Source organism: Castanea sativa, chromosome 10 (assembly GCF_040712315.1).
Source record: "Castanea sativa cultivar Marrone di Chiusa Pesio chromosome 10, ASM4071231v1".
NCBI lineage: Eukaryota > Viridiplantae > Streptophyta > Magnoliopsida > Fagales > Fagaceae > Castanea > Castanea sativa.
Window position 1 is genome coordinate 10,551,170 of NC_134022.1, and position 13,028 is coordinate 10,564,197.

The 13,028-nt window shown below is 35.1% G+C and overlaps 1 protein-coding gene across 2 annotated transcripts; it reads left to right on the forward strand.

Annotated features, from left to right (window-relative positions):
* Positions 1 to 745: 745 nt before the first annotated feature.
* LOC142612817 (uncharacterized) lies at positions 746 to 10,165 on the forward strand. 2 transcript variants are annotated; one of them, XM_075784977.1, is made up of 11 exons: positions 746 to 1,070; positions 2,188 to 2,263; positions 2,437 to 2,547; positions 3,063 to 3,179; positions 3,964 to 4,308; positions 6,359 to 6,681; positions 7,322 to 7,421; positions 7,504 to 7,563; positions 8,199 to 8,285; positions 8,709 to 8,846; positions 9,476 to 10,165. In XM_075784977.1, exons 1-11 carry the CDS (start codon positions 961 to 963, stop codon positions 9,803 to 9,805), a joined length of 1,797 nt encoding a protein of 598 aa, XP_075641092.1. In that variant the 5' UTR covers positions 746 to 960; the 3' UTR covers positions 9,806 to 10,165. The 2 variants fall into 2 exon arrangements, with proteins under 2 accessions (XP_075641092.1, XP_075641091.1); XM_075784976.1 differs by having other exon boundaries at positions 747 to 1,070; positions 2,188 to 2,275.
* Positions 10,166 to 13,028: the final 2,863 nt, after the last annotated feature.

Sequence of the window (13,028 nt, forward strand, 5' to 3'; positions counted from 1 at the left end):
GAAATGTCAAATGCAAACATTATTGTGCATTTAATAAAATATTTTATTCTTGATTAATGGTCAAAGGTTTGAATCTTGTCTATACTTTAAAAAAAAAAAAAATGCCATGGTTGAATAATTTTGTGTACACCATAAAGAAATTAGTAAGAGCAAAAATAAAAATGTAACCATTGAAATTTGAAAGTGTTTTTTTTAATAGAAAAATGTATTCGAGCTTTATCAAATTGATCCATTTCTTGCGAGACAATCCAAAAAATATAAAATCTATAAATTTGAGAGTGAGATCAATAAAATTTGGGACCTCATTTAAAAAAAAAAAGAAAAAAAAAGGGACCTTAAATCCTTAATGCATTACCCGGACTGTCCCTACATTGACCTCAATTGTTTCAATTGAAAATTGAAAAAGATTCAACGAATGAAATGAAAATTTGGTGAACTTGTGTGAAGGGCCTAAAACCGTTTTTAGGGAATTCTGGCGGGTTCACGCGTACAAATGATACAAAGCACTGAAGCGGTCTCCAATTCGCTTCCCAACTATTCAAGCAAAACATGGTGTGTGTGAGTGAGTGAGAGAGAGACTAGACGAATTAAATTCTAACAATGAATGCTCCCAACAACCCAAACTGACCAAATTGAATTCAATTCATAGTAGATCAGACAGATTCTTCTTTGTCACAGTCTCTGAGCAAGTCTTGGCCATTACTTCACATTTCGTGTTCCTTCCACCTCTTAAAAAAAAAAAAAAAAAAAAAAACAGAATTCCAATTTCAACTTCACATTCAAACCAGTCAATCCAATCAAACATACCCATTTAATAACAACTCTCTCTCTCATTTCAAAATATAGCCACATGATCTCTATAGGGTATACTTTATTTTGAACATTTTAGAGGCAGTGCAAAGATATTATTTTACTATAAGAAGAATGTAAGCTTGTGGTAGATTATTTTGTGAAATAGTAATGGGTGGTTTTAGTGTTGTTGAGGAAGCAACAGCAGCAGTTGGGAAGAGAGAATATGGAGACACTTGGGGAAATCCACTTTTTCATTCCCATCACAGACGCTCTAAGAGGTATATTTTCATACCCAATTTGAATATTTTTACTTGTATAATTGCTCTTATTACTATATGCTGGCTCAAAATCTTATATTTAGTCTATATTTTGTGGCTTTTGGGTTGAGTTTTTTTTTTTTTTTTTTTATTGTAATATTTTTATGGCTTTCATGGGCTAACTTATGGATGGATTCTATTTAAGTATGTGAGTCTTTGAGCAAAACTTGAGGCTTATAGATTTTTTGAACATCTTGGAACTTGTTGCTTTGAGTAATCTAGATTTTGTGGGGGAGGAATCTGTAATTTTAAGTAGTGGATTGATTAGGTGGTCCATTTATAAGAAGCACATGTACTTGAATATGAAATTAAAATTTAATTTTTAAAAAAAAACTTTCTAGGTAGTCTGTTGGCAACAGAGAAAATGTTTAAAGCATCTTATATACTGAGGAAAATAGGTAATTCACGTTTGTGTTTGCAATTAGTACCTGTGTGCTGTGTGTGTGTGTGTGTGTTTTCTTCTAAGTGAGTTTCCATTCCTTGGTTCTGAAGTGTGACTATTTGCATATGATTTGATGAATGATATAGTCCTAGGTGACTGCTCTGTTAAAAAAAAAAAAATTTGTGTGATTACTGTAAAAATTCTGATTAAGTGTGTGTTTGGCAAAAATTATTTATGCCAACTTATTTTACTATTCAGCTTATTTTTTCTTCTATTAATGGGTCTCACTGCACTTTTTGGTACTATTTATGGGTCTCACTATTTCAGCTAACTTCTACTTTTATCTATAGTATTATTAGCAAAAAAAATTCAGTTTCACCAAAATAAGCGAATCTCAAACAGACCCTAAGTGGTGTCAAGTAAAGTAGACTAGTCCAATATATTGATTTTTTTTTTACTCAAAGATAGAATTCTACTTTAGCCTAATCTAAATGTATATGTGTGAGAAGCTTCTTTCTAGAAATTTGAACCTCGGCCCTTGCCCCCCACCTTATAAGAACTTGTACTTGTAGAGTAATCATCACACTAAGGGTGCACAGTTGTCCAATATATTGATTTTTAATTCTTCTTAAACATTTGTATCATCATATTTAGTTGTGCACCCATTTTGACAGAAATTCTGGATTTTCCTTTCAGTGCTTCAGACAGGAATGCAAGTGTTTTAGGAGGTGGAGTTTTGCGTTCCATAAAGCAGGACCAAGATGAAAGATATGTGAGATCACAGGTCTTAATTATATTAGTAATCATATCTTTTTTTTTTTAGCAATGACAATGCTTAAAATCATAGATGAACACAGTCTAAAGCTGTATATCATAATCTGGGACGTGAACCGATTATAAAATTATTGATTACCTTTTTTTGTTCTTATAACATGAATATAACAGGTGTTACCATATTCAGCAAGTGTTTCTAGGGGACAAAGTCCTCTGCATGACTACGCCAACTATTTTAATAAGAACATTTCATCAAATCACAGGGCCTCCTTGGAAAAAGATGTAAGCATCAGGACTGTGTTTTTTTCTCTCTTTACATTAAGGTGTCAGGTTGGACAATTCTTCTATCTATAATTTGATATCTGGGGTGAGATCATGAGATGAATCTGTGTGAACTGGCACTAGATGTGCAATGGTCCTTGTATTAGTCACTAAGAATAGAAAATAATATATGCGGAATAAATTATCGTAACTTGTTTTACTTCTCTGTTATAAATATGGAGAAGTATCCAAGTGTATATTTTTTTATATGTTTTAAGAAAATTACCATCTTTGTGTAGAATATGCAGTGTTCAAAACTACTTTACAATTACTTTAAAAGTATATACACTTCATGATATACAGTATTTATGTGAATTATGTGATAAGTTCTGTGTACAAAAACAATACTCCATGAATGATATTCACAGTTCTGAATGAACAAATCTAAAGATAATATAAGTGTTTTGTTTGGGTAGAAATTTTTTTGCCCCACCATTATTATTGTTCCATTTATAAATGTCTATGCTGCTTTACAGATTGAGCAGCTGCAATTGCGATTACAGCAAGAAAAATCTATGCGCATGATGCTTGAGAGGACAATGGGTCGAGCTTCTAGTACTTTATCTCCTGGACATAGGCATTTTGCTGCTCAGGTAACTTTACCTTTGATTTCCAAAGAGCTGTTTCTGGATTTTTAAAAAACTTACGCTTTTCTTTTACTTTAGTGTACACACACACACACACACAATATAGGTATTTGTTTGTAGATATACCTGTATGTTGATGGAGTATTTTCTTTTATAAATTTTTACAACCAAGGCTTGAACCATGTTTCATACTCATCATGTATCTAGACGATGATCAAGATGAAAATTGTAATGTTTAATTAGTCAAACACACTTCAAGAAAATAAATTTCTAAGCAGTTCTGGTTCTAAGCTATTACATCATACCATGAAAGGAAATATACAATTATGCCATTTGATGATTACTTAGTTTCCATTTTAATTATGTTCCTGGTACTTGTATGCAGTTCCTGTAAAAGCACTCACATATAAAATTCAGTGCTGTAGAACTGGGAACCATATCTTTGCCTCTTTTCTTTTATGTACATATTTCCTATGGGCACAACTTGTAGGCTGTAGAGGTGCTTTTAGATGCAATTGTGAGTTTTCCATATCACTCCATCCTTGACCTGCTTACATATTGGAGAATCTAGCTTGTGAAATTTTCCCAATACTTACTAATAGGCAAAAAGAGACTTGCATATTTTGTGAAATTGGCAATATCTACTTATTTTTATTGTTATAACACAAGTCTGTTTTATACTTTTAACTATGCATATGGTGAGTAAATAGAGAATAACCTGCAAATTATTGACCTATTTTCTTTTCTTTTCCTTTTTTTTTTTAAATTAAAATTATTGTCCTATTTTCAGACAAAGGAATTGATTGCTGAAATTGAATTACTTGAAGAAGAGGTTGCAAACCGTGAGCAGCATGTTCTTTCTCTCTACAGGAACATCTTTGACAGTGTTAGTCAGCCACCTTCAGCACAAAATTCAGGCATGGCTTCCCCAGCCCATACAAAACATGCTTCCAGGAAACATCCATGTATCATTTCAAGTGCTTTTTGTTCCTCAAAAAAGTTTCCTTTGCGGCCTTTGCAAGCTCTAGTTTCTCTGGATGACCCATGGAAAAGATCCCATAAGACTAGTCATCCACCAATGTCCAATAGCAAAAATAACATTGATACTGAAAAAATGTGTTTTGACCAAACTAAGGTATTATATGTACTTATCTTCTTTTTTATTTTGCAAATGTACTTTGAGTTTTGTTTGGTATTCTTTATTTTTTCCCTTAATTGAAATCATTGATCTTGTCCACAAAAAGAAAAAGAACATCTTATTAATTTTATATTCAAAATCTTGGGTTTTTCTGAAAATGCTTTGATTTTCTAATTCATTTTTTTAATTACTTTATATATCTAGTAGTTTAGAAAAATTATCAAGGGAGTTTGAAAGTGTTGGTGTATCTAGATTATATGATTCCTGCTATTTCTGTCATGATCTAGTATAAAAAGAATGAATTGTGTATTATGTCATTGTGGTTTTGGAGACAAGAAGCTTCTTAGGGCTGCTCGAAAAACTTTAAAAGTCCAGAAATGGTCATGATCCTCTTCTTTTTTGCTGTTTGTAAGGACTAGAGACATGCAAGGTCATTTAGATTTGTTAGTCTGCTGAATTTCCAATCAATATTGAATTTATTCTACAATTTTTTGGTCAGCTAGGGACCTATGACTAGGTATAAACTTGGCAGAGTTTCGAACTTTTCTTAAGGATGGTGTTTTTTGGTAACCAAGTCTCTGTAACACCTCGGTCGTATACGGTCCACAAGCCCCAAAAGAAGGTTTCTCTCCAAACTAGTTTGGAGAGAAACCTTTTAAAATCCTCCTATATATTTTTATTGAATGTGAATTTTGAAAATTTAACAGTTGAATGCATGTTTTTTATGTTCTTAACACACATGTTAAATCTCGTTCAAATCAAATATTATTTATTATTCGATCAATAAACTTATTTTTTATACATAGTTTTAGATCACAAAAACTTGAAATTTAATAAATTTATTAATGACATAGCTATTGATATTTGATCTTCTTGAAATTTTGCAAGCATGGAGGATATAATAAGAATATGCAATCAAATGGTTAGATTTTCAAAATTCACATCTAATAAAAAGATATAGGAGGAGTTTGGAAGGTTTTCCTCTAAACTAGTTTGAAGAGAAGCCTTTGCCACTCCAGTGGGCCCCCAATGGACCCACAAAAAAGAGTCTGGGTAGCTGTCAAAACTTTGAAATTCTCCATACATCACTATGTTTGGTGACTGAAAAAAGGGATGCTGGAAAATAAAATACAAGCTTGATGCCTTGATCAGGTTTCATGCAGTGATTTTGGATAAATAAAAAGCGCTGATATGAAAGTTGACCTGTAAAATAATTTTATCATGAGATGAATCTAAGTACCTTTAGAAGGGCTAGTGATCCCTTAGTCAACTGGCATGTCTGACTTTGCCATGGGAGTGAGCTTGGGTTAGAAACCTTCTGGGGGCAAAGTCTCCCCTTTAGTCAGTAAAAAAAAAAGTACCTTCTGAAGATCTTTGGTGTAACAAATGTTTGAGTATCTGTTTTTCCTGTACATATAGTTGTTGCGGGTGATTACTTGTCAAAAGAAAAGGTAGTAATGGGTGATGGCCAGGAGGACTCTTTCATCCACATGAATGGCCAAATGTATAGAATGAGTAGACCAAGGCCCTAAAGAATTCAAATATAGGATTCAACAAAGTGCATCGCTTGTTGATGCTACCTTGTGAGTGTGGCCATCAATTAATCACTAAGGTCAGGCTTGTGCATGCTGAGCACTAAAGTTATTCATTAGATAGGTCTTTGGACATCAGAGTATTAAGAAAATTATTCTGTTTCTGTTTATGGCTTTCTAAAACATTCTTGATCTTCCCCCCTACTCATCGAAGTAAATCTATTCCATATCATGTATGGGATCATATTAGGATTTCACTGAGCACGTCATTATAACCAATGAAGGCTCGAATCTCTTGCAACGAATCTATTTAGCGTCTATATATTTAATTAATAGATAGATTTGTGCCTTCAACATTTATGGAGAGACAAAATGGCCAGATTTCCATTCTATGGAACATTCTAAAACACTATAATGTTTGCTTGTTATCAAGTAAAATTAATACATTTTATGTTAGTGATTGCCATATAATGCCATACGGTTGTCCAAGCCTTCTCATCTTAATTATTTGCCAGGTTAGGGAAAAGGTTCAAGCCATGGATAAAACATCTGTTCTGCGAACTCTGAAAGATCATCTTTACCAGTGCCCAAGCAAGTTATCCGAGGAGATGGTTAGGTGCATGGCTGCTGTATATTGCTGGCTTCGTAGCGCTGCATCTGTAAATACTGAAGCGAACCGATCACCTTTGTTGTCGAGGTCATCCACGAATGTTATACAGCCGCGACGTGGTACTGGAGAGGACCGAGATTGGTCTTGCAAATCAATGATTGAAATATCTTGGATATCAACTGATAAAAGCCAGTTTTCTCGTGCTTCTTATGCCATCAACAACTACAGGTTACTTCCTTAATATGATTTTTAATAATATTAACAATAATAACAAAAGTAAAAACAAACTCAAGTCCTCTATCCTCTATCTTGAGCACACGGGGGTGTTCATTGGGGCATGAATTGGAGCATGATCCACATGCTTGTTTGGGCTATGTTAATGATATATCTTTGAATTTGGGGTGGATGTTTTCTGTGGTAGGAAAAAATTTAAGGATTCATCCCTCTTTAGCTGGACCTAATGCTCCTTATATGTTATCATTGCAAAATTTCTTAGGAATCTGACTTCCAAAATTCTGGCCCTGTCATCTGATGGCATAATTCCACAAAAAACATTATTGAACGTTTATTCATATCTTGGATCTCCTGTAAGGGGAAATCATTTTCCAAATATGTGGTGATGGAGCATAATAAAGGGGACGACATTATCATAATGTTATTTAATGAAGCAATTGATCATATTGGACAATCTTTTCTGATCTAAGTATACAATTTTTGAGTCATATGGTGGGTCACTCCTTTTAGAATGTGCACTACAAATCTTTATTTGCTATATGTATGTCACACGTATAGCATATGCCATCTCGTCTATTGTTTAACCACATGCAGGAGGACTGACTTGACATGTACTTGATGTTTCTAATTTCAGAGTTTTGGTTGAACAACTAGAAAGAGTGAGTTTCAGTCAGATGGAAAATGATGCACAAACTGCATTTTGGATCAATGTGTACAATGCACTTGTTATGCATGTAAGAATTGTACTGGCTGTTGGTTTTCTCTGACCAATTTGCACTTCATATTACTGTCTCTCATGCATTGAGGCTTGTGCAGGCATATTTAGCATACGGAATCCCCAACAACTCATTGAGAAGGTTAGCCTTGTTTCATAAGGTAGTAAACTTCTTTGTGTCATGTTGCTTTTTGTTAAAAATCATTCTTTTAAATTCTCATGGTGTATAGGAAAAACTGCTAGAACAAAAGAATTTGTTGGATGCAGAGAACAAATAACAATTTAAGCAAACCTATAAAACTCTACAAATTTGTAGTTTGTTTTTTCCTGTCCACCAAGCCTTATCTCTACCATTGCCTGTACCAGGGGTTTGTTATAAGATGCTTTAATAGTTTCACCAGTTCTTCCTATTCCAAAGTTAACAAAATCTTATTTGTTCTCAAAATTTGACTTTTTCATGCTATACTCTGCTTCAGCTCACTGACAAGAAGGGGACAACCCTTTTTTCCCCCTTTTCTTTGGAATAAAATATTTTAATTTGGATATAATTTTCAATTTTTTTATAAAATTTTTATTTTGCATAAAAATAGGATTGAAAAATCATACAAGCAAAGTTGAACTGTTTGAGAAGAAATAAAACCTGTGGCATAGAATTTTGAGAAAAATGGAGATTCATAATACAGGTTTTTGTGGACTTTCAGTTGTTTCTGAAGAAACCATAATATTTTTTCCTATCTTACTGTTTTTATCTTTGGAAATGTAAAATTTTTTTGATGGATATATTTGTATAGTGCAGGCTGCTTACAACATTGGTGGCCATGTCATAAGTGCAAATGCTATAGAGCATGCAATATTTTGCTTCCGAACACCCCGAAGTGGACGGGTACTCATCTTAATCTCATTTAAGAACACACAAAGATACATATGCACTAAAGGGGGAAAATGTAGATGGACCTAACAAGTGGCATCATCTAAAAAATTATTCTTATATCACCGTGATTAACTCTTTCAGATGATTGTTGGTGTTGGCTAGCTTAATTGAGGATTATTTCACGACTTCCTGCCACATGTGTTGCTTGTCTCTCCGTCTCTTTTTCTTTTTGGACATGTTAGAAATATAGTCATGGCTAAAATTTATGGTGTGTGCATGTATTCAAGAATTACTGCTTGAACTTTTCCTTTCCTTCACAGAATGAATCCTAGAATGAAAAGGTGAACATATGTGTGAATATGAACAGCTTTTCTAAGTTGTTTGGCCTAAAGGCCTATGTATAACTTCAGTTATCTGATTTTTTATGATTTACAGTGGCTAGAAACCATCCTTTCCACTGCCTTGAGAAAAAAGTCGGGTGAAGAAAGACAACTCAGTTCAAAATTGGGTCTTCTAAAGTTCCAACCCCTTGTCTGCTTTGCCCTTTGTACTGGAGCTTTTTCTGATCCTGCGGTAACTTCTCATTTTTATTACTCCTCTTTTACTTGATGAAGTTTGAATTGTTTTTAAAAGACTATCAGTTAGTATTGGTACAGCTGTAATAAAATTGAGTTCTTACAGTAAAAAGGAAATTGTTCCAAAGTTGTTGTAGATAAAATTATCAATTTATTTGGTACTGTGATGATGTATACTTTATACTCTATAATTAGCTTTGTAAAACTTAGGATTAGTTTTTTTTTTGTCTTCATCTACATGATGGACCAGAACATTTCTGATGTGATATGAAAAGCAACTTGAAGGGAAGTTTGATATAAGGATCATGAAAATTATTTGAATAAACTGCTTTCAAATGTCTTTTATCAAGTTTGTAGAAAGGCAGAGCATAGGCACGTAGTTTCACTTAAAATTCTCTTTCAAATTTTTGAGTTACCTATTGAACTAGATATTCTCACCAAAATTTGCTGATTTCTGCTGATTTTGAAAACCGACTTAAGTGATGGAATTCTTGAAATAATCAACATTAAACATGGTGTAGTAATTTCTATGATTTGCTCTAATTGTAATTCATTGCTCTTTGTTGCTTCCAAAGACATCTGATATTGCTCATGGTTGATTAAGAGTTGGTAGTTAAATTTATGTAGCTAAAAGTCTACACGGCATCAAATGTTGGAGAAGAATTAGAAGCAGCAAAAAGAGAATTTCTTCAAGCAAATATAGTTGTGAAAAAGTCGAGGAAAGTGTTTCTACCAAAGGTGCTCGAGAGATATGCAAGGGAAGCATCTCTCAACTCAGATGATATTCTCAAATGGCTCACTGAAAATGTTGATAAGAAGCTACATGATTCGATACAGAAATGCATTGATCGTAAATCCAGCAAGAAGGCGTCTCAGATCATAGAGTGGCTGCCTTATAGTTCCAGGTTCTGGTACATATTCTCAAAGGATCTAGCTGAGAAGCCATGGTGGATGTGAAGTTCTTCTTGTACAGTTGAATATGTTTCTCACTGTCACATGAACCATTAAACATTAATTGGCCGAGAGAGGAAATGAAACGTGGGTACTTTACACTAATCCTCTTTTATTGTGCATGTGATTTTTGCTACCACAGTACCACTTTGTTGTTCCAGGCAGTCCAAAGTTTGTGCCTCTCTGTTAGTCTATTGTAATCTAATCTGAAATAGTGGGGACCTTTTTGCTGATTTTTAGTCTGATGATCTAGCATTGTAATTGCGGGAAGTGGTACCAACTTCAACAGTAGGCTGACTGACTTTCACTTCTTGATGTAAAAAGACTTTAATGTAACATCATTTAAAATTTTAGTTTAGATTTATGTACATTTCAACTTTCTCCATGTCCTTGGATCAAATATTCAATTTAGCAAATATGGAAACCTCGTTGAGTTTAATTAGAAATAATTGAAACACTAGGAGTTAGTTGCAACTGACCCAAATTTCAGGGGGTGTTTTTGCATTTTGACCTTAACCGATTTAGATAGAGGATAAAAAATGAATAATTTGTAACTTCTTATATTTTTTGGATAATATATATATATATACACTTTATACTTATTTAGTTAGAAGATAATGTGAATAAGTGTTTATTATAAGTTCTTATACTTTTCATTAAAAAAAAAGCATATTTACACTCACGGCACTAGTTTTTATTATTCGGATTAACAAAGAACATATTCAAATTTCATGGGAAGAAGGTGTCCTGTAAATTATATGAATATTATCATTTTCGCATCACAAACAGCAGCACCTTACACACTACAACCACCACCATTATTATACCAATTTTTATCATCGCATTCATCTTCTTTTCCTTATAGATCAAGTCAAAAAGAAGCTTGAAAAGTCAATAATTGCGTCTTACAGAAGGCAGTAGTTTAAATAGTGTATAGCTAGTTACTATAACAACAGTATGATTATCATCGGAAAATTGCTTCATTTTTGTTTGCATTTTTCAGCTTAGCAATGCACAAAGCAAGACAAGTTGCCAACAGAAACGAGAAACCAAAATGAGGTTATTACCAACAATAACATTGCTCTGTGTTGTAAGAGCATGAATACAATTGATGTCATTTCGTTCCGTTGTTTTGGCCAAAAAAAAAAACTATTCTAACTGGTTAACTAGTATAAAACTATAAATCATCCACCAAATTCTAATAGACTAATACACCTCATTCTAAATTTTTGCAGGTGTTGCTTCGGTACGTAAGGGCTGTGTAGTTAACTGCCGATTTTCGGCATTATCAGTTGGCGCCGTCTGTGGGAAGAGTAGGTAAGCCGTGCTGCTGCTTCCTGGACAAAAAGGTTGCATGGTACTTACTCGCCCAATGGCAACCAACACCAACAACCAAGGAGACGAACCACATACTGCGGTCCTTGAGAGACAGATTCAAACACTCACAGCGGCGGTTAAACGCCTTACCAAGCAAAATCATGACTTGGAAGAGTGTCGAGGACGTTTTGCGACAAGGGTCAAAAATGTGAGGATGACCCAAATCTCCCATTGGGTTCTTTAGAAAGTGTTTATTGTGGAGAATCAAGCCCAAAATTCCAAATGTATAATGAACAAAAGGCTAATGGTGCTTTTACAAGAGAAAATCAAAATGCTAAAAAAAAAAGTGCAGAAAAAGCATAAAAACATAATAGGTCTGAAACTTCGACCCATAGTCACCGAGAAGAGGAAAATGAGAGAGGTTGTGAGGAAGAGAGGGAAGGTTCCCCTGTATCCCTATTTCCACCCCTAAGGTTCGGAATTGTGAGAATGTTTACCAGCTTAGTGGGTTTTTGCTCTCAAGTTTCAGCTTTGTGGAGAAAACGTGGTTCAACAGATCTGAAACTTTGACCCACAATCACCGAGAAGAAGAAATTGAGGGAAGTTGTGAGAAAGAGAGGGAAGGTTCCCCTTTACCCATATTTCCACCCCTAAGGTTCAGAATTGTGAGAGTGTTGACTGGCTGAATGGGTTTTGGCTCTAAAATTTCAGCCTGTGGGTAGAACGTGGCTGCCTTCTTTTGAATCTGATTGGGGCTTTTGTATTGAACTTGGGGTGCTCTAAGTGACTGGTTTTTGAGTAGTGGAAGATGCTTTTATCCCCCATGATACTAATTTGGTGTTTTGGCTTGGGTTGCTTTTGTTTAGGGAAGAGTTTAGCATGTTTTTAGCATGATTTTGAAAATAAAGTGGCTGACTCCATTAGCTATTGTTTCCTTGTCATTGTAGGCTTTTGATAGCTACATTTAGTGGCTACAATAGGCTAGCTAATTAGTTTAGGGTCAGCTGTATTTTGGTGTGGACAATGGAGTTGGGCTGAAAATTAGGGACAAAGTCACCCAGAGCATAAAAGCTCTTTTGAGGTGGAAATTTTGGGAACAAGACTTCCTCCATGAGCCTGAGGTGCTACCAGTGTCCCTTACCCACTTGGTAGCATGCATGGGTTGGGCTCATGCAAAAGGCTCGAAAGGAATTGACCCATACCCTCCAAACCACACTTCCTCAATTTCCCCCATAAGTCACATGGGCTTGGGCCATGCTTAAAAGAATAACATAAAATATAATACATGAATTGAGCCCACAATGAAGTCGGGCTTAGTTGAATCGGGCTTGTAGAAAATGTGTCGCAAAAATGGGTATTAACAAAGAGCAACTGCACCAAAGGGATGCTGAGCCCTGAGACCAAGAGGGGGAGCAAGAAGACAACAGCTTTCAGCACAACAACACCAAACAAAATCGAGAAGGACCGGAAGGCAGTAATGTCATGAGTAGATCGACGGCCACGGATATCGCCCCACCAAACCTAGTCGCAGATATGCAAATGATGAGGGAGTAGATGGACTTGATAATGAACACCCTCAAAGGGCGGGTGTCAAGTGATCTTGACGAACTAGTGCACTAGACGGATTCATCCTTCATCGCACCTGTTACTTCGTTTCCTCTACCGCCGAAGTTTCATATGCCACAGATAGAGGCCTAAGACCGGTCAAAGGACCCGTTAGACCATCTGGAGACATTTAAAACCCTCATGCATCTGCAGGGCATAGCAAAAAAAAATCATGTGCAGGGCCTTTCCCACTACACTGAGGGTCCTGCAAGGGTATGGTTTAGCAGGCTGACGCCAAACTCCATCAATACCTTCAAAGAATTGAGCGCCTAATTTGCCTCACACTTTATTAGGGGACACAGATACA

Bases quoted from the DNA above. Each gene is read 5' to 3' on its own strand.
- LOC142612817 (XM_075784976.1), top strand. From the start codon at position 961: ATGGGTGGTTTTAGTGTTGTTGAGGAAGCAACAGCAGCAGTTGGGAAG. The intron at 3,180-3,963 runs GTAACTTTACCT...TCCTATTTTCAG, and splicing joins ATAGGCATTTTGCTGCTCAG to ACAAAGGAATTGATTGCTGA. The intron at 7,422-7,503 runs GTAAGAATTGTA...AGGCTTGTGCAG, and splicing joins ACAATGCACTTGTTATGCAT to GCATATTTAGCATACGGAAT.